Source organism: Onychomys torridus, chromosome 7, assembly GCF_903995425.1.
Source record: "Onychomys torridus chromosome 7, mOncTor1.1, whole genome shotgun sequence".
In the NCBI taxonomy this organism is placed as follows: domain Eukaryota; kingdom Metazoa; phylum Chordata; class Mammalia; order Rodentia; family Cricetidae; genus Onychomys; species Onychomys torridus.
Genome location: NC_050449.1, coordinates 88,278,734 through 88,300,086, shown reverse-complemented (window position 1 = coordinate 88,300,086; position 21,353 = coordinate 88,278,734). Strand labels below are relative to the sequence as shown.

The following is a 21,353-nucleotide window of genomic DNA, read 5'->3' as shown; positions in this document are numbered from 1 at the left end:
GTCCTTTCCAGGAACCTCGGTTGGTGTAAACCTCTTCCTGGCTGGGCTGGTCTCTGCTGCTTCTAGGCAGCTGGCTGGTCTAAGAGGTTTTGCAGCTTTGCTTGTCTGACAGTCTTCTTTGAAAGCTTGGCCTCCTTTGCTCTGACAGGGACTCTCGGGTTTTATTGTTTACTCTGGAAGGGAAGGGGACTAGTGAATCCGGTTAATTTCAGGTACTGTTGAAGCTATTTTGAGTTGTTTACCTTCCTGCTTAAGGAGCTTCTCTACTGGATGGAATATTTCAATCTCCTGTCACACAACAGTGTACATATGTAAATAGAGGCTAGCAATAAACCTTGGGTATTATTCCTCAGGAATATCCACCTTATTTCTCACTGAGAGGTGGCCCTTGCTGATGAGACCATGCTGGCTGGCCAGCAGGCCCTAGTGATCCTCCTGTCTCTGCTGTTAGTATTGCAGCTATATGCTGCCACACCTGGCTTTGTGTGTGTGTGTGTGTGTGTGTGTGTGTGTGTGTGTGTGTGTGTGTATACTAGGAATCTAACTCATATCATCATGCTTGCACATCAAACACTTAAAGACTAGGTAAGCTATCCTTCCAGCTTGTAAGTTAAAAGTTTACTTTTTTTTAAATTTGTGTGTGTGTGTGTGTATACATGTTTGCATGTATATGTACACGCATGGATGCCAAAAGTCAAAGTTGGGTGGTTATGTTGTTCAGTTGCTCTCCACCTTGTTTTTTGAGACAAGGTCTCTCCCAGAACCTGGATCTCATGAATGTGCATAGCTTGGCTGGCTCTAGGGACCTGCCTGTCTCTACCTGCAGAGCACTGAGGTTACTGATGCGCACTGTTGCACCTGGCTTTTTATGTCCATGCTGAGCATCGGAATTCACTTCCCCAGTCTTGTGTGTCAAGTGCTTTATTAACTTAGCTATCGCCTCAGCCCTAAAAATTATTTATTCTTGGACTGTGTTGTTAATGATTATTAAACAGCATAATTTTTATGAGTGAATGCTTTTGTATATGGCATAATTTTTCTAGATATCTTAAAACCTACCAAATTTCAGGCTTTCAAATGTCTTAACAACTGTTTTGTCTTATTGTCTCAGTGGTTTTATTACTAAGAATTTACAAAGTTTTGTAGTTATAACTTAATTTATATCATAGAGATTGGATTTAAAGGGCTCCCATGTGAGTCACTCTGTAGGTCAGTTTTTTGCCTTGGAAATCTAAGTTCTGAAGAAATGATAAGTTTAAAATAATAAAATGTTTTTATTTTCTCAAAAATATTTTGAGTCTTACATTGTATAATACATGTATTACATGACATTCTTCAGGGACTAACTGTCCTGTACCTTGTTTTGGTGGAAAGGTAAGGGATTGTTCAGAATTCCATTGCTTATTTATGGTCTGTTAGAGAATCCCTTTCTTTCCTTGTGTATCTTCAGCTTCAGCATGTCTCAACTATCCATTGACTTTATTGTAGAATAAAAAGTTGTAAAATATAATCTCCTATGGTATATTGATTATATTTATCTTTTGATTTCTGTTCTTGTTTGCATTTTTAGAAAAATGCCTATTTTTTGTTTTCCTTCTATTAAATGTAATTTTCATATATTATAATTTTAATATGAAAAAATCGATTATTTTCAAGTGACTTGATTTCAGAGTCAAGTCAAATCATGATGTGTTAATGTGTAAAGTTAGGTAGGTAGAATAAAAATAGTACACTGGGTTAAAGAGGAATTTCATATTAATATTTTCCAGTTTCCTGTTTCTTTACTTACCTAAGATTTAATGTTTTAATTTTGAAAATAATTTATATTTCCCATATAGTATACTAGCTTTCTAATGTAAATTTTTATATTGTTAAGTTTAAAAGTTTGTAAAAAATATCTGAAACTTCTTTATATTTACTTATGCTGTCTTTATATATATCTTATCTTGAATAGAAGGTACCTTGAATAAAACTTGTTTAGTAGAAATTATAATATTCTTGGATTTTGTAAATTAAGATTCAGATTCATCAAGTCTGTAAAAGAATCCATCTGTTTATATATTTTAACAGTAAATAAAATTCACTAGACCCAGACTCATAACATTTTTAGATAGCATTGATTTTCAGAAATGATGGCTATTTCTTCTTAAATGTGATGACCCTGTTTTCAGTAATACTATATCTGTGTTCATGTGTATTCCCCTGCTTACATGATATGATCGGTTTCCTAACCCTTGTCTGCCTCGCTAGAAGGACTGGGGAGTTAAACTAGTAAATTTCCTGGAAGTTTTTACCTTGCTCAGCACAGCTTCTACTTTGACACAGTTAGATCTGAACGCTCCTTGCCAGGCATGTCTCCCTACACCTCTTAAATATCTTGACCACTCTGGGCCTCCTTAAATATAGATGTCTAAACTTGTTATAATTGGTTGTCTAGGAACCACTTGCCATTTGTCTAAAGTCATTCATTGGTTTAGTTATTTCAAGGAAATACAGTAACTTTTTATTCATAATGACCAGATTATTTTCTGCTGTTATCCAAGGCTTCATTTAAAAAATAATGTTAAACCATTTTTTTGTAATTTTTGTTTTTTTGAGACAGGGTTTCTCTGTGTAGTTTTGGTGCCTGTCCTGGATCTTGCTCTGTAGACCAGATACAGCCCCTACACTCATTAGCATTGTGGTCTATAAGGCACAAACAATACCACCAACAATAAATTTAATTTGAGAATCAGTGGACAGTTGCAAACATATTACTTTACTAAGAAAGGATCATGGTGCTAGGGTACCAAGTATATTATGTAGGTGTGTGCCCAAGTCAAGGGGGTAGTTAAAAAGATTTTGAGGAAGTAAGAAGTGAACTAAAACATTGTCTTAGGGTTTCTATTGCTGTGATGAAACACCATGACCAAAATGCAAATCAGGGAGGAAAGGGTTTATTTGGTGTACACTTCCACATTGTGGTCCATCATTGAAGGAAGCCAGGACAGAAACTCAAACAGGACAGGAACCTGGAGGCAGGAGCTGATGCAGAGGCCATGGAGCAGAGCTGCTTCCTGGCTTGCTTGTCATGGCTTGCTCAGCCTCCCTTCTTATAGAACTCAGGACCACCAGCTCAGGAATGGCACCATCCACACAACATGCTGGGCCTTTCCCCATCTATCACTAATGAAAAAAATGCCTTCCAGGCAGACAATTGAGTGATAGAGCATGACACTCAAAAAGTTGTCCAAGCTTGAAATAGAAATATCTTAATATCTGCATACAGGTAGTATGTTACTGGGCATGGATGAGACATTAAAGGAGAAAGTATAAAGTGGGAGAGAGGTTCAAACTTTTAAAAATCTCAAAATAGTGCAACCTAATGCTTACTAAATATTACTAATTCTATGAAGCAAAGTATACCCAAAACAAATGGAACACTGATTGTGTAGTGATGGCATTGCTTGTAATAGCTTATAGTTATGTTTTCCATTTCTACTGTAGCTCTGTTTTACACAGTGTACCCTAAAATTTTGAAATTCATCAAGTATATGATCCTTATTTTAGAGGTATGTGTGTGTTACATGATAGAGGAGAAACTACCTACTTGGCAGTGGTTCTCACTAGTCTTTCACATGTCTGCTTTTTTTAAGACTAATTTAATTGATTTTATGTATATGAGTGTTTTGCCTACATGTATGTATTTGCACCACATGTATGCCTGGTGTCCATGGAGGTAAAAAAAAAAGGGGGGGGGCATGCAATGCACTGGAACTGAACTCATGAATGGTTATGGAGCCACCATGCAAGTGCCAGGAACCAAACCCAGGTCCTCTGTAAGAGCAGCATGTGCTCTTGGTTAGTAAGCCATCTCTCCAGCCCCATGTCTACCTGTTTTGATAAAAGGCCTTCTCCAAATAATGGAGTAGAGTCGTATTTAGATAGAATCCTGCATTGTACAGAAGTAAAGCATTTTCTTGGATCAGCATCTAAAGTGTTATTTGGCAATATCTTATAAGTAAGATCTACACATTGTTGTACACCGTGATCTAGGATGAAATAATAACTTGAGTTCTTAGAGAAGGTGTGACTGTGGATTTTATAGTTTATGATCTCTATTCTTGGGGTGAGGTTGAACAAGATGTGTTTCCAGATAGTTTTCATCTCTATTCCTCTTAGGTAAGTAAGAAAATATTTAAATTGATAAAATACAACCTGAAAGACTTCGTTTAACATTTTTAGATGGTTTTTATCACTCATTTTGGACAAGAAGTTACCAAGTAGAATATTCATGTTCTTTTTTCTGTCAGTTCTATATATGTTTTAGTTTGTTTCTACATAAACTATAGTACTACATAGTAAAGGTGCTATTCCAAGAAGGTTTCATGTTTTCACATGAAATTATTCTGCCTGCTGGTTAGCCAGAATTACTTTATTTCCATTCCACTGATGTGTTGTAGCTTTGTTCTTCTGTTACTTCATAGTCTCTTTAAAATGCCTTGATGATTAGTCAGGCATGGTGGCACACACCTTCAGTCCCAACCCTTGGGAGACAGAAGCAGGCAGTACTTTGTGAGTTTGAGGCTAGCCTGGTCTACCCATCTAAGTCACTTTTCTGAGGAACATTATTATTTGAGTACTAATTTTTAGAGAAGATCTATTGTCTTATTTATGTTTATGTTTTTACAATGGTACATAGACATCTGGAGTTTGGCCAGTGGTAGTGTTTTTTTTATAGGGAAATCCTATCTTCCACTTTGAGTGCGTGTTTGGATCTGTTTTCTGTGACCTGCATTTGTCAAGCTATCGACCAGCTGAATGCAGTTAAAGCTTCATTCAGTCTTTGGGCAGTTGACTGTGATGATAGAATATGGTGTTAGAGCCGGGTGGTGGTGGTGCACCCCTTTAATCCCAGCACTCAGGAGGCAGAGGCAGGCAGATCCTTGTGAGTTCGAGGTCAGCCTGGTCTACAGAGCGAGATCCAGGAAAGGCACAAAGTTACACAGAGAAACCCTGTCTCGAAAAACAAACAACAACAACAACAACAACAACAACAACAACAAAAAGGTATCAGAAGTAGTCATGGCTCAGTGTAAGCTAAGTGAAGTTTCTAAGCCCGGGAGCAGACCTTCTGTAGTGTTAGAAGATTCTCATAGCCAACTTTTGGAAATCTATGGGAAGTGCTCAGAAATTGTCCTCAGGCAACTGGAACCTGTGGAGTGGGTGATTGAGTCTAGCATCCTTGCTGGACACAGGCAGCCCTTAGCTGCAAGGGTGGGTGGAGTTGGTGTCACAAGGCTGGGCTCCCTACCTGAGGAGGAGGGGCCAGAGAGGGGCCTAGAAGGCAGGTGTGGGACAGTGGTCTTCAGGCAGGTCATGGTTGAGTAGAGTTGTCAGTGTGAGTCTAGGTCCCTGCCAGAGTGTTCAGAGTGGAGAGAGTGGAGTTGGTGGCTGAATCTGGGATCCCTACCTGAAAGGGATGTGGAAGGGCAGGATTTGGTTTTGTTATGAATGTGAAGTTTAAAAGAAACAGGAGTTGGGGTTGATTCCAGTTTTGAATGGATTAACATTGATCACTAGAGAGATGAATGTTAGTAACTGAAATGAGAAAATCTGCACATGTGGTGTATTTGAGATAAGCTCAGTTTGGACACACCTTCAGTTAGAGGTGCAGATCAGAAAATCTGCACATGTGGTGTATTTGAGATAAGCTCAGTTTGGACACACCTTCAGTTAGAGGTGCAGATCAGAAAAGTGCCTAAATAAATTAAGTTTAGGAGAGAGGTTTGGAGATAGAAATTGTTATGTAAATATAAATTGAGTTTAAATGTATGTGTTTAAGGAGCTGGGAGACAGCTCAGTCAGTAGAATGCCTGCTGTGCAAGCTTGAAGATCTGAGTTCAGGATCCCAACACCACATAAAAGCCATGCCCTACAGCATGCATCTCTAACTGTGAAGACTGAGAGGCAGGTGGATCCTTGGAGCTTGTTGGCTAGCTAACAATGAGCTCCGAGTTCATTGAGACCCTGTCTCAAAAGGTAAGGTAAAGAGGGACCGAGGAAATCAACTGACATTGCCCCTGGCTTCTATACATATGTGCATACATGCATACACCCACTGATCACACCAAAAATTATAGAAATTTGAGACTTTTTGTTACCTAGATGTCATTTAAAGCCACTAGACTGGATAAGGTCATTAATATATTATGTGTAATAGTGAAAAATGTTAAGAACAAAACCGTGTGTGTGTGTGTGTGTGTGTGTGTGTGGGTGTGTGTGTGTGTGTGTGCATTTATCTTGTCCTCTTAGTTTGTTTCACATCACTAAACATTCCTTTCTGGCCAGTATGAAACTTAAGGTTATTTTTTTTCAAGTCACATGAAACATAAGTTGTTTTTTTTTCTTTCAAATTTTAAAAGCTTTTCACTAAAAGGCTGTTGTTCCCCCATCCCACCCAACCCCCACTGCTTTTGAAATACAGCTGTAGTTAAGTATTATAAACACTTTGTCTCTTAAAGTATTATTCAGCTTATTGAATTAATAAATCTGATTTTTTTTATTGTTTTAGGGATGATTTGGTCAGACATTAAAAGACTCTGGTATGAAGGGTTAGAAGACTTTTTAGAAGAATCTCGTAACCAACTCAGCTTTGTCATGAATTCCCTCTATTTGGCAACCTTTGCCCTCAAAGTGGTGGCTCACAACAAGGTGACTGTTCACTGTCAATCAAAGATACAGACATTTATTTAAAAGACTAATATGCTTTGCTGTGTAACTAAGAGTTAATATAGACCCAAATATGTGTCTGGTGTGTTTTCATTTTAAAATAATCTGTGTGAATCCAGTTGCTTACTTTTTTTATAGTTTGAATGGATTACCTTTTGAGTGATGGTTACCTACCATACGTTGGGTCTCATGGTTGATGTTAGATATGCTGCATCTAATTTTATCCTCACAATTGATGGTTACCTACCATATGCTAGGTTCCATGGTCGATGTTAGATATACTGTGTCAAATTGCATTCTCACAGGAAATTCTTTAAGACAGAAGTCCTTATCCTCATTTTGCAAATAAGAAAATGACTCAGAGATATTAAGCAACGTATCTAAGACTATAGTGTTTAAAAAAAGATGATTTTAATCCAGGTCCTAGATATTTTCTTTCTACTAAGTGTCTTATTTCTTCAGTTAGCTCATTTATCATACATACTTAAGACCTCTTCTAACTTTACTTTCATCAATATTTATGCTTTCTCAAAGCCACGGAATGTAATGTACTCTGTTAGCTATGGGTGTCACATTTAAGGGACTAAGATATACAATATTTCATGATTTCTTTTGGCTATTTATAGATTATAGAGCAAAGTGGTTCTGTTGGTTTACTTTATTTAACATCTGTTTCTTTAATTGATCAATAGTGTTGGTCATACACTGACCAAACATGTTGGTCAGAGGGAGAGTAAATGACTTAAGTGAGAGGTCACTAAAGAGTCACAATTGGTCATACGAAAATGAACGGTCATAGGTAAATGAATGGCTGATAGTTGGGTAGCACTGATTTTTCAGACTCATTTCTTTAGTTCTAGAAATAGTTTTCTAAGCCAAACAGGACACTTTGAGAATGGAAGGATTTGTGGCTTACAGTCCCACAGAACATCTGTTATACAGTCTCTGCAGTGGGACAGTTGGTGTCCCATGTCTAGATAGAATAATGCACTTCTTAACTTGAAAGGGGGGCAACTTTTGAGGTTTGCTCTAAATTCCTAGGTCAAAGGACTGGGTTTAGTATGACCTAGTATAACATCTAATTAACTGATAGCCTACATTCTCACAATTTGTGTTATAGAATTGAAGGAAACTAGCCAATATTTTCTCATAAGAAGTTCAGTGATAATTATTTTGTTTCATTTTGCTTTTTTTAAAGATTTATTTATTTTGTGTGAGTGCTCTATCTGCACATACACCTTTATGCCAGAAGAGGGCATCAGACCCCACTGTAGATGATTGTGAGCCACTATGTGATTGCTAGGGTTTGAACTCAGGACCTCTGGAAGAGCACTCAGTGCTCTTAAACGCTGAGCCGTCTCTCCAACCCCTAATGATAAGTTTTATAACTTGTTTAATTTTTTTTTAACCAGAAAATTTCTGGTAAATTTCTGCATATAAAGTGGTATTTCCTAGCGTACGTGGAAAGCTTCTGTTTGGCTAAAACATTATTTAGATCTCCCACAAGACGACACGATAGTTTTCTTTGAGACATTTCATGATATTTTTCTGATTGACTTTGGCTTCTCTTCCTGCCTCCAGTTTCATGACTTTGCTGACCGGAAGGACTGGGATGCATTCCACCCCACACTTGTAGCAGAAGGGCTTTTTGCATTTGCTAATGTTCTGAGTTACCTTCGGCTCTTTTTTATGTATACAACCAGCTCGATTTTGGGTCCACTGCAGGTAAATAAATAAAGTTCTTAAGGAACATTTGTTACATGTCATGACTTTCAACACTGTTCTCATGGTGTTAAAACTACACTTGGCATTTGAAAATGATTTTTAAGTACTTTGCTTCTAGCTCATTGATAATTTTCTTTCAAGAATTGTAACTTTATCAAGCTGTGGTCCATTGGCCTTTTCCCTTCATTCTCTGGCCATAGACATCCTTAAAACAATTGTTATGCAGCTGGCCAGTGGTAGCACACGCCTTTAATCCCAGCACTCAGGAGGCAGAGCCAGGTGGATCTCTCTGAGTTTGAGGCTAGCCTGGTCTACAGAGCAAGATCCAGGACAGGCACCAAAACTACACAGAGAAACCCTGTCTTGTAAAACAAAACAATTGTTGTGCTTCATAGAAAGGAGTAACAAAAAATCTGATTTTTATCAAAATAAAGTTTATATTTAAACTTTAAAGATAGTTGGCTTTTAATAAAAATACTATCTACATGATTTTAACACATAGAGATGTACATGTGAAATGAATGACAATAAGAACATAAAGACCCGGCTAGGAGAAATGGAAATACACTGTTGTATGGCTTTCAACTGTATACAAAGTAGTATGCTATCACTTGAAATTAGGCTATGATAAGATAGGTGTCATAAGCCCTGAGGCAGTCTATGAAATAAAGCAGTTATAGTTAATAAACCAACAAAGGACATAAAATGGCATTTTAAATTATCAAAAATAAGACAGTAAAAGAGGGAAGAGGAAGGGATCCGATGAATTAAAGAGGAAGAAATGGCAACAGTTCAGATACCACCACAATCCTCTGCAAACACATAGTTAGATCTGTCACAACTGTACCCCATGACCTGGTACCAACTTCTGGCTCAGTTAGGGTTTTTTGTTTTTCCTCTCATAAGACACCATGACCTAAAGGAACTTGGGAAAGGGCTTATTTAAGCTTAAAGTTCTACATCAAGGTTCATCATTACAGGAAGTCAAGGCAGAGACTCTGAAGCAGAAACTGAAACAGAAGCCATTGAGAAATGATGGTTCCTGGGTTGCTCCTCATGGCTTCCTTGCTCAGCCTTGATGTTCTTCTTTTAGCTTGGTGGCTGCACATGAATCCACTGATATTTTAATTATTGTCTGCTGCCCCATCTCAGTCACAGCCCCACTAGCCACTTAGGCCGAGGCTTGGTAGGGCCATGATATGTGTGTTTAAAAGTCTCTATTGTTCTATTTGTCAATAAGACTCAGAAGTCAAAGCCTGGGGTGAAAACCTGCTAGCTCAGAGAGGGTGAATAACAACTAACTGACCTTGCTCTTTGGTCAGAGACACAGCAAGAGACACATCTTTTCCTTTGTCCCAGAACTAAGAGAGCTCCATCTCTAGTACCTGCCCTTTCATTCCTATGTGCCTTCTCTGTCCAAATTGCTGGCTTCTCTAGGGCCAATTCCAGTCAGCTAGTCACTGACTCTGACTAGTCAGCTAGCCCCCTGATTCAAGGTATAACTTTATTGGACAGTCTCAGGAGTGTCAGAGTGTGATCAAAATATCCCACAACACAGCCTGCTTTCTTATAGCACCCAGGACCACCAGCCCAAGGGTGGTTACCACCCACAGTGAGCTGGACCTTTCTACATCTATCATGAATTAAGAAAATGCCCCACAGGCCAATTTGGTGGGAGCATTTCTTCAATTGAGTTTCCTTCTTCCCAAATGACTCAATCTTGTGTCAACTTGACATAACATAAAACTAGCCCAGTACAACCCTGAACATGTAATTTTTATTCTAAGACTTTATAGTTTCAGGCCTTATTTTAATTATCTTTTCTACTTTGAGTTGAGTGTGTGTGTGTTTGTGTGTGTGTGTGTGTTGTAAGATATGTATGCTGTAAGATAAATGTTCAATTTTACTGTTTTCCATGTGGATCATATGGTCATTTTTCCCCCACCATCATCTGTTGAAGAGACTACCATTTCCTCATTGTGTTTTCCTGGTATCGTTGTTGAAGAGAAGTTAAGTTTATTTACTTTTACATTTATTTCCAAGGCCTTTATTTTGTCCCATTGGTCTATACATCAGTCTTTCCTATAGTTTGATACCATTTTAGTTACTGTAGTTTTATAATATATGTTGAAATTGGGGAGTATGATATCTTTAGCTTTGTTCTCAAGATTGTCTTTTTTGAGGTCATGCAAGTTTTATAATTTCTGTGTGTGTATATAAGCATATTATTGGGGTTGTGATTTTGTCCCAAATCTGTAAGTATTTTGGTAATATGGGAATTTTAAGAGTTATCTTCCAGCCATGAACATCTGCCTGTGTTGTCTTCTGTCTCTTTCTCAGTGTTCTAGAGTTTTCAGTGTGTAGGTCTTCTACTTCAGGGTTAGTTAGGTCCATCCTGCCTCATTCTTTTTCATGTTGGGATTTGCTATCATAATATGTGACCCTTTTCAGATGGTTGCGTAACTCGTATATAGAAATGCAACTGTTGCCTGTTCATCTTGCTTGATGGAATGTTTCCAGATTAATTCCTGGTTTCTAGTTCTAACAGTTATGGGGTGTTTTGTCACTCTCTCCACATAGGATCATGTCACATTCAAAGGGGACAGTGTCACCTTTTCCAGTGTGGATACTTTCCCCTCCTTATTTTATTGTTTTGAGTGTAATTTTCAGTACTGTGTAGACAGATACATAAAGAGAAGTCCTTGACTGATCCTGATGTCAATAAAAATGTGGGTTTTTCACTACCGATTTTGTTAGCTATGGGCTTTCATATGTGGCATGTATTGTGTTCAGGTAATTTCCTTATGTTTTTGTTGAGAATGGATTGTTTTGGGTTTTTGGGTTTTTTTTTTTTTTTTTGTCTTAAAAAGGGAATTGAAATTCATCGTATGCTTTTTCTGGGTTTATCGATCCAATTATGTAACTGTTGTCTTTTTTTCATTAATTTGATGATGTAGCCACTAAATTATTTTTTCTTGTATCCCAAAGATAAATCCTAATTGCAAGGTGTATGTGCTTTTTTCATGCACTGTTGAATTTGATTTGATAGTGTTTGGGTAAAGACTTTCTTTTACAATTTTTTTCACATTTATTTATTTAATATTTTGGTGTGTGTATACTGTCTTAGTCAGTGTTCTGTTGTTGTAAAGCGACACTATGACCAAGGCAACACTTATAAAAGAAAACATTTAATTGGGGGCTTGCTTACAGTTTCAGAGTTAGTCTATTATCATCATGGTGGGGAACATGGTAGCACACAGGTAGACATGACCCTGGAGCTTTACATCTTGATCCACAGGGAGCAGAGACAGGGAGGGGCAGGAGGGCAAGGGCTGTGGGGAGGTGGAGAGGGAGACAGATGAGACACAGAGAGAGACAGAGACTGGGCCTGACATGGGCTTTTGAAGCCTCAAAGCCCACTCCCAGTGATAGACCTCCAACAAAGGACATACCTTTCAAGCAGTTCCACTCCATGGTGGCTAAGCATTTGAATATATGAGCCTATGGGGGCTATTTTTATTCAAATCACCACATATATGCATGTGCCCATGGCATGTAAATCCTACAGACCAAACTCAAGTCGTCAGAATGGGCAGCAAATGCCTTTATCTGCTGAGCCCTTATTTTGGTAAAGATTTTTGTATGTATATTACAGGGATGTTTAAGCCTACAGCACTCTTTTCTTATAGTCTTTGCTGAAGGCATCAGGGTGATATAAATGATATTTTCATCATTGGCCTCATAAAATAAGTTGAAAATGTTTTCCAAATACTTTAAGATGGATTTGTATTAAGTTTTAAAAAACATTTCATAGAGTTTTCACTGAAGTCATCTGATCCTAGTTAAGAGATTTTTATTATTGATTCAATTTTTGTATAATTTAGAGATCTGTTAAGACTTTCGTATCTATGACTTATTCTTGCTAGGTTGTATAGTTCTAGGAGTCTGTTCATCTACTTGGACTACCCAATTTGTTGTTCATAGTAATATCCTCTGATCTCCCACCTTACTCTCTCTCTGTTGTGTCTCCTATTCTTTGTCTCTGTCTCTTTCCTGCCTATCTCCTTCCTTTTTTCAGTTTAAAATTGAGTGAGTGAGAGAGAGAGAGAGAGAGAGAGAGAGAGAGAGAGAGAGAGAGAGAGAGAGAGTGAGTGTGTTCATTTGCATGTGCACCTAGGTTGATTCTGGTGTCCCCCTTGATTGCTTTCCACCTTACCTTTTAAAACATGGTTTCTCAGTGAAGTTGGCACTCATTGATTGCCTGTGTTGTGTGGCCACTGAGCTCTGGGATCTGTCCATGTCCTTTTCCTTCCTTGTAAGTGACTATGCACGGCATTTTCACATGGGCCCTGGGATCCCATCTCAGATCCTCGCGCCTGTGTAGGAGGCACTTTACTGGAGACCCATGTCCCCAGCCCTCTTTTCTCTCTCAGGGGTTTTAACTGTTCCGCAGACTTGGGAGTCCCTGTGCTCTCCTGATACTATTTCCTCAGCCTCTAGTGCTGGACAACAGATGTGCTCTACCACAAGCTTCATTTCCAGGGTTCTCACAGCCAAGACTGGTTTTCCTCGGTCTGTACTAGTGTTAACTCCTTTGTAAACTGGAGTATCAATGGTTTAGTTCTCTTTTTCATTTCTTTACACTTCGATTTCAGTGATCTTATCATATTTACAAATGCATAATGCTTACAGTCTTTCCATCCACAAGAAGCCTGTTTTTGCTGCTGACTTGTCACATGCACGTTTGGTATTCCAGTGCCTTCTACTGGATATCCACTGTACTAGTTTTGGTTCTGTATTATGGGAGAATTGACATCAGTTGCTGGTGTTCTCCTTCCGTATTAACTCACCTTGATATTCAGAGTGGTTATGCTTTTTTTTTTTTTAGTTTAGTTGTGTTAATTTTTGAAAATTAAGATTCTATCACTATAAGTGAGTACTTTCAAAAACTCTATTTATAGATGAGTGAATATTGCCAGACCTTTCTTCAAAGGTCATTTTTCCTGAAGTTGTCAAAAGCACTTGCCTTCTTACTGCCTTAGCGCATCCCCTGCTGACTTAGGTACGGATGTATTCTGAATATTCATATCTGAAGGGATGGCTTTGTTTTCCTAAGTGACCCCAAGATACTGCTAGTGCTTTAACAGGGAGAACATATCGCTTCTCTTTCTCACGTATTTTGAGGCTAGCTTGGTCTGTCTATAAAGCAAGTTCTAGGATAGCCAGGGCTACATGGAGAAACTCTGTCTTAAAAAAACAAACAAACAAACAAACAAACAACCCACAAGTGTTCCAATTTTTAAAAAAAAAAAATCAAGATTATTAAAACTACTTAGGGCTGGAGAAATGCCTCAGAGGTTAAGAGTACTGACTGCTCTTCCAGAGGTCCTGAGTTCAAGTCCCAGCAACCACATGGTGGCTCACAACCATCTGTAATGAGATCTGGTGCCCTCTTCTAGCCTGCAGGCAGAACACTGCATACATAATAAATAAATTAAATTAAAAAATGATAAAAATAATGAGAAACCATAAAAAGCCTACTTAATCTTCAGACATTGGAGGAGTATGAAAGGAAATAAAATTAGTCTTGAATAAAACCTCTCATTGCCCCATGCTGACGTCTGAAGATAGTCATTATTAACTCTTGCTACTAGAGTGGCTTGTACATAGAATACTAGGACAGTCTGATGCTGCTGCTGTCCTTCAGGAGCTAGCTGAGAATTAGTTACAAAATCAGATAAAATGCTTCATTTTGAAATGATTTACTATTTGTAAACTTTTAAAAGCCACATAAATATAAGCATTTATTTTCCCTTAAATTTTTCAGAGAGTTCTTTCTTTTATCCCTGCCAACTGGCCTTTAAACAATCTCCATATTGTTAGCAATAGTGATACTTGCATGATCCTAGCATGTGGGAAGCTGAGGCAGGAGGATTGTGAGTCCTATGGCAAGATTGAACATGGGGTAGTCTGTGTCTCAGCAACAGCCAAAATAATTATAATAAATACTAAAAGCAGGTAAAAATCTCCATGTACCTGTTCTCCCTACACAGCAGTAATAACTTTTGAAGATCTTGTCTGGCAAGGATTGTACATCTAACACACTCACTCACAGTGCTGGTTTGGTTAGAACGGCTTTTTTGGTAGATAGCAGGGTTTGTTGGTTTTATTTTGTTTTGTTTTTTGTTTTCCTACAGCTGGCGTTTTGATGTTCTTAACATACTGAAATATGTCAGCCAGGTGAAATAATGAGCATGACTTGTGGCTTGTGGGTTAGGCTTCCTTTTATTGCTGGGTAATTTCATATTTAATAAGTAGTTTCCCCAACAGTTTTAATGTATACTGTGTGATATGTCCACAGATTTCCATGGGACAGATGTTACAAGATTTTGGGAAATTTCTGGGGATGTTCCTTCTTGTTCTGTTCTCCTTCACGATTGGACTAACACAGCTCTATGACAAGGGGTACACCCCCAAAGAGCAGAAGGACTGTGTTGGCATCTTCTGTGAACAACAAAGCAACGACACCTTCCACTCGTGAGTCTCTTCAGAGTTTTCTAGATGGCCTTTCTGCTCCTAAGTTCTGTGTGGGCTAGTCATTACATGAATGGAGCTTCAACTGTTCTTTAAAAAAATACATTGTTTAAATGGCTGCAAGCTTTAACAAATGTTCATTTTTCATCATCTTTACCTAAAGGATTTTCAGTAGTAGATCCAAGTCATCACGTTTCTTCTTTACTGAAATATGTCTGAACAGAACTCTTGACAAATTTACACTCTTAGCACTTTGGAAAATTCTTTTATCCCATATATTAGAATGTTCAGTATCTCTGCCCCCAACTATTAAATACCTGTAGCAACTGTTGGTGCTACAACCCAGAGTGTTCATGTTTTCAGCACTTCTTGAGAGGTCACTAGAATGAGAATCATTAGAACTTAAGGGCCAGTACGACAGTGGATTATAAAGAATGGTACCTCCACTATAAAGTAGACAGAATACCTGCCCTCAGGTTCCTTTTCCAGTGCTGGGGATCTAAGCTAGGGCTCAGTGTGTGCTAAGCAAGTGCTAACCCTCAAAGCGACATCCCCAGTCTTACTCTCCTCATCCTTAAATAAATAGAGGCGTCTGTACGCACGTTTGTTGTGTTCATATGATGTGCCTCAATTCTTTAGGTACTCTGTGTGTCCTCTCATTTAAAGACTAAGATTTCTGGGCAGGCCAGCATAAATGGATAGAGGGATGATCATGTAGGGCCGTGCTGTCTGATTTGGGGCTATTTCAATTTAGAATTATCTGAAGGTTGAAGCAAAGGACTGACACAATAAAACTAGATACCCTATGGATGCTGTGTTGAGACTAGAAAGGAAGCAAAAATTAACTAGGAATAATATGTTTGAATGTGTTTCCTCATTTAAAATAAGACTTTAGGGTCCGGAAAGATGACTCTGTGGTTTAAGAGCACTTGCTGTTCTTGCAGAGGACCTGGGTTTGGTTTCCAGCACCCACCTGATGGCTCACAACTGTAACTCCAGTTTCAGGGGATCTGGTGCCCTCTTCTGACCTCTGTGGCCTCCTGCATGCATGTGATGCACATATATACAATCATGCACACATATAAAACAAAAATAACATTTAAAATATGACTGTATGTACTGTGAAAATAAAAATCAAACAATAAAATTATTTTCATAATGGATTATACAAGAATTACTAATGGCTCTTATGCGTAATTTTTATAGAAATGCATTATCTCTGTTCTTGCTAATTAATTTCCTTTTTAACCAGAATGTACTTACCCTTCTAGGTTCATTGGCACCTGCTTTGCTCTGTTCTGGTACATTTTCTCCTTAGCACATGTGGCCATCTTTGTCACAAGGTTTAGCTATGGAGAAGAGTTGCAGTCCTTTGTTGGAGCCGTGATTGTTGGAACTTACAACGTCGTGGTTGTTATCGTGCTTACGAAGCTGCTAGTGGCCATGCTTCACAAGAGCTTTCAGTTGATAGCAGTAAGTGTCCTTCCAAAGCCTTATAGTCTCTCCAGATCGTATGCCATATAGGAAGTCAAATAACTGAAGGTAACAGAATTAAGGAATAACATTTTAAATTAAATATAGATTTTAAAATGTCATGTCTAATAATTGCACATCTTTGACCAGTTTTTTAATATATAAGGTGTGGTGACGTTTAGACAGTTTTAATCAGTATCTCCCCAAACCTGCCAATATGCATTCATGTTTGTGTGTGTGTTCTTCTATCCTGATTTTTCCTTGCCTCATAGAATCATGAGGATAAAGAATGGAAGTTTGCTCGAGCAAAGCTATGGCTTAGCTACTTTGATGACAAATGTACACTGCCCCCACCTTTCAACATTATTCCTTCACCGAAGACTATCTGCTATATGATCAGTAGCCTCAGTAAGTGGGTTTGCTCTCACACATCGAAAGGCAAGGTCAAACGGCAAAACAGTTTAAAGGTGAGAGACTAGAGGTTTGAATTGCACCACAGTTTTACAGTTGCTAATTTCACTTCTAGTTTTTCTTTGTTTTATTTTTTTGAGGTGGAGTCTTACTCTTTATATAGACGCAGCTGCCATGGAATTTGCTGTGTAGACCAGGCTGACTTCAGTTAGCAGCAGTCTTCTGTCTGCCTACCATGGGCTGGGATGATGGGTGTGTGCCACCATACCTAGCTCAGATGTTTGTTGCAGGATATTTGATTACACTGTGACCCTGAGAGATTGCATTATTTGCTAGAAAAACCTGTTTCTAATTGTGGTGTGCCTCAGCCCTGGCACATACCTTAATTCCAAGAGCTTTCTGCTTGAATATTGTAAATAGGTTTAAATAAAGTTAACCATAGGTCAAGAGGCAGAGCAAGCAACTAGTTGACAGGAAGTGAACATAGGATGATTAAGAAAAACCCATGGAGAGTAAGAGGGAATCAGGAGGGTGGATAGAGAAACACAAGGAAGTAGAAGGGAGGGACGTCCTGTTTGAGACAGTGTAGGAGAAGGTAGGAGGCTCTGGGAGGTCAGCAGAGGAGGAAGGTCATCTGGGTGCTTTCCCTGCCTCTCTGAGCTAGCAGGCTTTCACCCCAGCATCTGGCTTCTGAGCCTTCTTTGGTAAAACCAAATGATTGAGATTTTGTTAAAAACAACAGATGTTTCTTAAAGCACAAATATGAAGGTTTGATAAGGGGTATCCTGAGGTCTTTTCTACTGTATCCCTAACGCATGCTGTAGTATCTAATATAAAAATTCAATGAATAATTGAGAATAAGAAATAAAGCTAAGGATTTAGGTTGGTTTTGGTTCTTTTCTTAGTTTTCAAATTTCCCTAACACATGAACTCTTATCCCATAGTCATTCATTATAGATTTAAAGAACAACAATCGGTTCATAGCATTTTCAGGTCTTGAAAGTTACTCAGTGTATTTCTTATTCAGTGCATGCTGCTTATAAACCAAGGATTGGTAAGTTTCCTAAAAGACCAGACAGTAAATATTTTATACTTTGAAAGCCAAACAAAACAAAAAACACCATCTAAGAAGTTATATAAAAGAATAAATTTCCAAAAAACTTACAGATGAAATTAAAAATATAACAATAAAAGTAACAGTCACTGTAATAAGTTACTAGGGAAAACAGAATTCCCTGGGATAGGGTTAAAATTTTGCTTAATTAGAGTTAAAAATCAAGTTGTCCATTGTAAAATTGATTACAAATATTCATCTGTAAAACCATTCTTAGCTCACAAGGTAAGAAAGACAGAAAATGGGCTTGGGATGGTAGTTTATGAATCTCTGTTGTAGACTGGGCATTACTAAACTTTTTCAATGAAATTGGCCTAAAGGAGGGTGAATGAAACAGATACACAGATTATATTGTTAAACATGTATTGACTGATTTTTTACTAAAGTAAACTGTCCTCTAAATGCATTGAAAGTATGTATTTGTGAGTATACTTAAAATTTACCTCATTTAAATATTGTCTCTGGGGCTAGAGAACGCCTCAATGGCAGACATTTGCCTAGCGTGCGTGTGGCCCTCGGCTCACTCCCAGTGCTGCAGATCCATAGGTGTGTGTGTGCACAGTGTTTTCTTGCCCACACGCTGCTCTGCTGTCGTTCTCACCCTGGGACTGCTTGTCTTGAAGGAGTGGAGAGCCTTGAAGCAAAAGAGAGGCGAGAGCTACCAGAAGGTGATGTGCTGCCTGGTGCACCGGTACCTGACGTCTGCGCGACAGAAGATGCAGAGCACAGACCAGGCCACTGTGGAGAATCTCAGTGAACTGCGCCAAGATCTGTCCAAATTCCGAAATGAAATAAGGGATTTGCTTGGCTTTCGGACTTCTAAATATGCTATGTTTTACCCAAGAAATTAATCATTTCCTAAATCTTGTAGAAATTAATTTTCCATGACAAATCTGAGACTGTATTTGCATACCTTACAACTACACTAATAAGATATATATGGACAGAAACAGTTACACAAAAGCCATTCTTTAAATATTTATAGCATAAATATATGTCATGTAAAATATGTATATAGAGTTAGTTTTTTAAAACCTGTCTGTGGCTTTTTGTAGAGGTGAAACAGAACAAGTAAATGGGTTTGTTAGCATGCAATTGTATTTTCTTAGTTCTTAAATTAGTGCTTAAATTTTATAATATTGAAGAGGGGCAGCTATCAGTGTACACATTGCCCGCTCCTTTTTATAAAGTGAAGATCACCAAATGCAGCTACCTTAAGAGACACTTGAAATGTAGAGTTCATGTTGTTTAAAATCTCTGCTTTTAGGAGTTCACATAGAGTTCAGTATTTATTGTTTAAGAGTGTAGTTTTATCTAAAATACCCTATTTTTTCTTTTGTTATAATCTTAAGCAACAAAGAAAAGTCTCTAAATTTTTGAATTTAAGTCGGTCTTGTGGTGCATGGCTTTAATCCCAGCACTTGCGAGGCAGAGGCAGGTGGATCTCAGAGTTCAAGGCCAGCCTTGTCTGCAGAGTGAGTTCCAGGACAGCCAGAGCTACACAGAAAAACCCTGTCTCAAAAAACAAACAAAAAATTATTTAGTACTATCAGTCTAAATTTACCTTGTTTTTTGTTGTGTATTATATTTACTCTTACATGGTTATAATAATTTTATATTTTTATTTTGTTTTTTGACTTAATATTTTATATATAGTTCTCTGTATTGATGTAGTTCATATATTTAAATATTTATAGAATTCTGTGATTTTTGAAAAATAGTAGACATCTTTTAGCCATAGAATATTTGTTCATATTTATGCATTTGCAAAGTTACTTCTCTAGGCATTTGGTTAGTTTTAACTTTTTCTTCTAACTTTTCAGGTTTGAGTAAGTTACAAAATATGAGCTGCTTGCCTTCATGTGTGGTCACAGTGGGCTTGGCTGGAGAGCATCAGGGGCTTTGAAAAAAGCTGCTTTAAGTTCAAATGAAGGTTCTTGAGCTCTCTTTCAAAGTGTTTACCAGAGTTTAACACAGCTTCTAGAAAAGTGACTTCATGCTTGCTGCTTGAGATGTAAAGCATTGTTTTTTCAGTTTGAAAATAAAAAGTGTATTTGACCTCTTTTGGTGTTCATATAAGGGTGTAGCTGAAGCTTCCCCAGCTGTTGCATAGACTCTTGCAGCATGTTCAGTGAGGAATACACATGTTTACTTTCTTAGCTGAATGTCAGTTGGCATTGAGGGTACACAGGGTGCAGGCAGAGGGTGCCCAGGGTGCAGGCAGCCCTTGGACCGTGAGCACCACCTATCCAGGGGGCATCTGAGTAATCTAATGTTAGGTTCATCTTGCTTTTAACATTTGTTTTTGATGTTCAAGTTTAAGTCTTCCCTCTTTTGGGCAAATTCTTATAAAAATGTTTATTGTAAAGTTATATATTTTGTCTACAACGAAATTATGCACTTCCCTATTGGGATTTTACATCAGGATTTTTAGTCATTCTAAAAAATATACTTAATTATTAAAAAAATCTTAATTAAAAAAATCTATAGAGTGCCTATTGTGTGCATGAATTACTGATGAGGTATATTTTGAATGACAGCATATTGTAAGAAAAAAGGTGAATAAAATTTGATATTAGAGTATTAATTGATAGAGCTTTAGCATTTTACTTAGTATTATTTGCTTTTTATTTTTTAATTACTTTATGTGTGTGAATATTTTGCCTGTTTGTATATTTGTTTACCATGCACATGCTTGGTACTCACAGATGCCAGAAGGTGTTGGATCCCCTGGAACTGGAGTAACAGACAGTTGTGAGTTGCCTCATGCCTGCTGGGAATTGAACCTGGGTCCTTTGGAAGGGCAGCCAGTGCTCTTAACCAGTGAGCCATCTCTCCAGCCTCTGATCTGCTTTTTAAGTTTGAGATACAGTTATGGCAAGATGGCTCAGTGGGGAAAGGTTCTTACCACAGACCTTGCACCCACATAGAAGAGAGACTCCCCCAAGCTGTCCTCTGACATCCACATGCATGCTGTGCCACACAGCATCCACACTCATACAAACACACAATAAAAATTTTAATTGAGATATAATTCATATGCATCTATAAAATTTAGTATTTTTTAAATTTATGGTCACAAAGGCCTAAAATGCAAAATACCAGCATCAGACACTCTCAGCAACACTTCCCACTTCTGAAGTAATTACACTTAACTATTAGCTGTTTCCTAGTATAACATATTTTTAAATTAATATGTCCATACAAAGATCTGTATGTGACCGTTCATGAGAACTTTATTCATTGTCCCAAACTGAAAACAACTAAAAGCCTTTCAACTAGTCAATGATAAATAAATAATGTATTTATATAGTATAAATCTAGAATAACAAGATGTGTCCAAGTTCAGGTTCAGGCAGAGGAACAAAGCTGCAGGGATAGTTAC

At 37.9% G+C, this 21,353-nt stretch overlaps 1 protein-coding gene across 4 annotated transcripts in view; it reads left to right on the top strand.

The window, feature by feature from the left end:
* Trpc1 (transient receptor potential cation channel subfamily C member 1) overlaps nucleotides 1-19,413 on the top strand; it is a 57,408-nt gene extending 37,995 nt beyond the window's left edge. For all 4 annotated transcript variants that reach the window (XM_036192728.1, XM_036192727.1, XM_036192730.1 and 1 more), the window contains 6 exons: nucleotides 6,554-6,693; nucleotides 8,293-8,436; nucleotides 14,798-14,973; nucleotides 16,242-16,443; nucleotides 16,716-16,910; nucleotides 18,592-19,413. In XM_036192728.1, coding sequence (XP_036048621.1) covers nucleotides 6,554-6,693; nucleotides 8,293-8,436; nucleotides 14,798-14,973; nucleotides 16,242-16,443; nucleotides 16,716-16,910; nucleotides 18,592-18,819 — 1,085 coding nt within the window. In that variant the 3' untranslated portion in view covers nucleotides 18,820-19,413. The remainder of the gene's footprint in view (nucleotides 1-6,553; nucleotides 6,694-8,292; nucleotides 8,437-14,797; nucleotides 14,974-16,241; nucleotides 16,444-16,715; nucleotides 16,911-18,591) is intronic.
* Nucleotides 19,414-21,353: the final 1,940 nt, after the last annotated feature.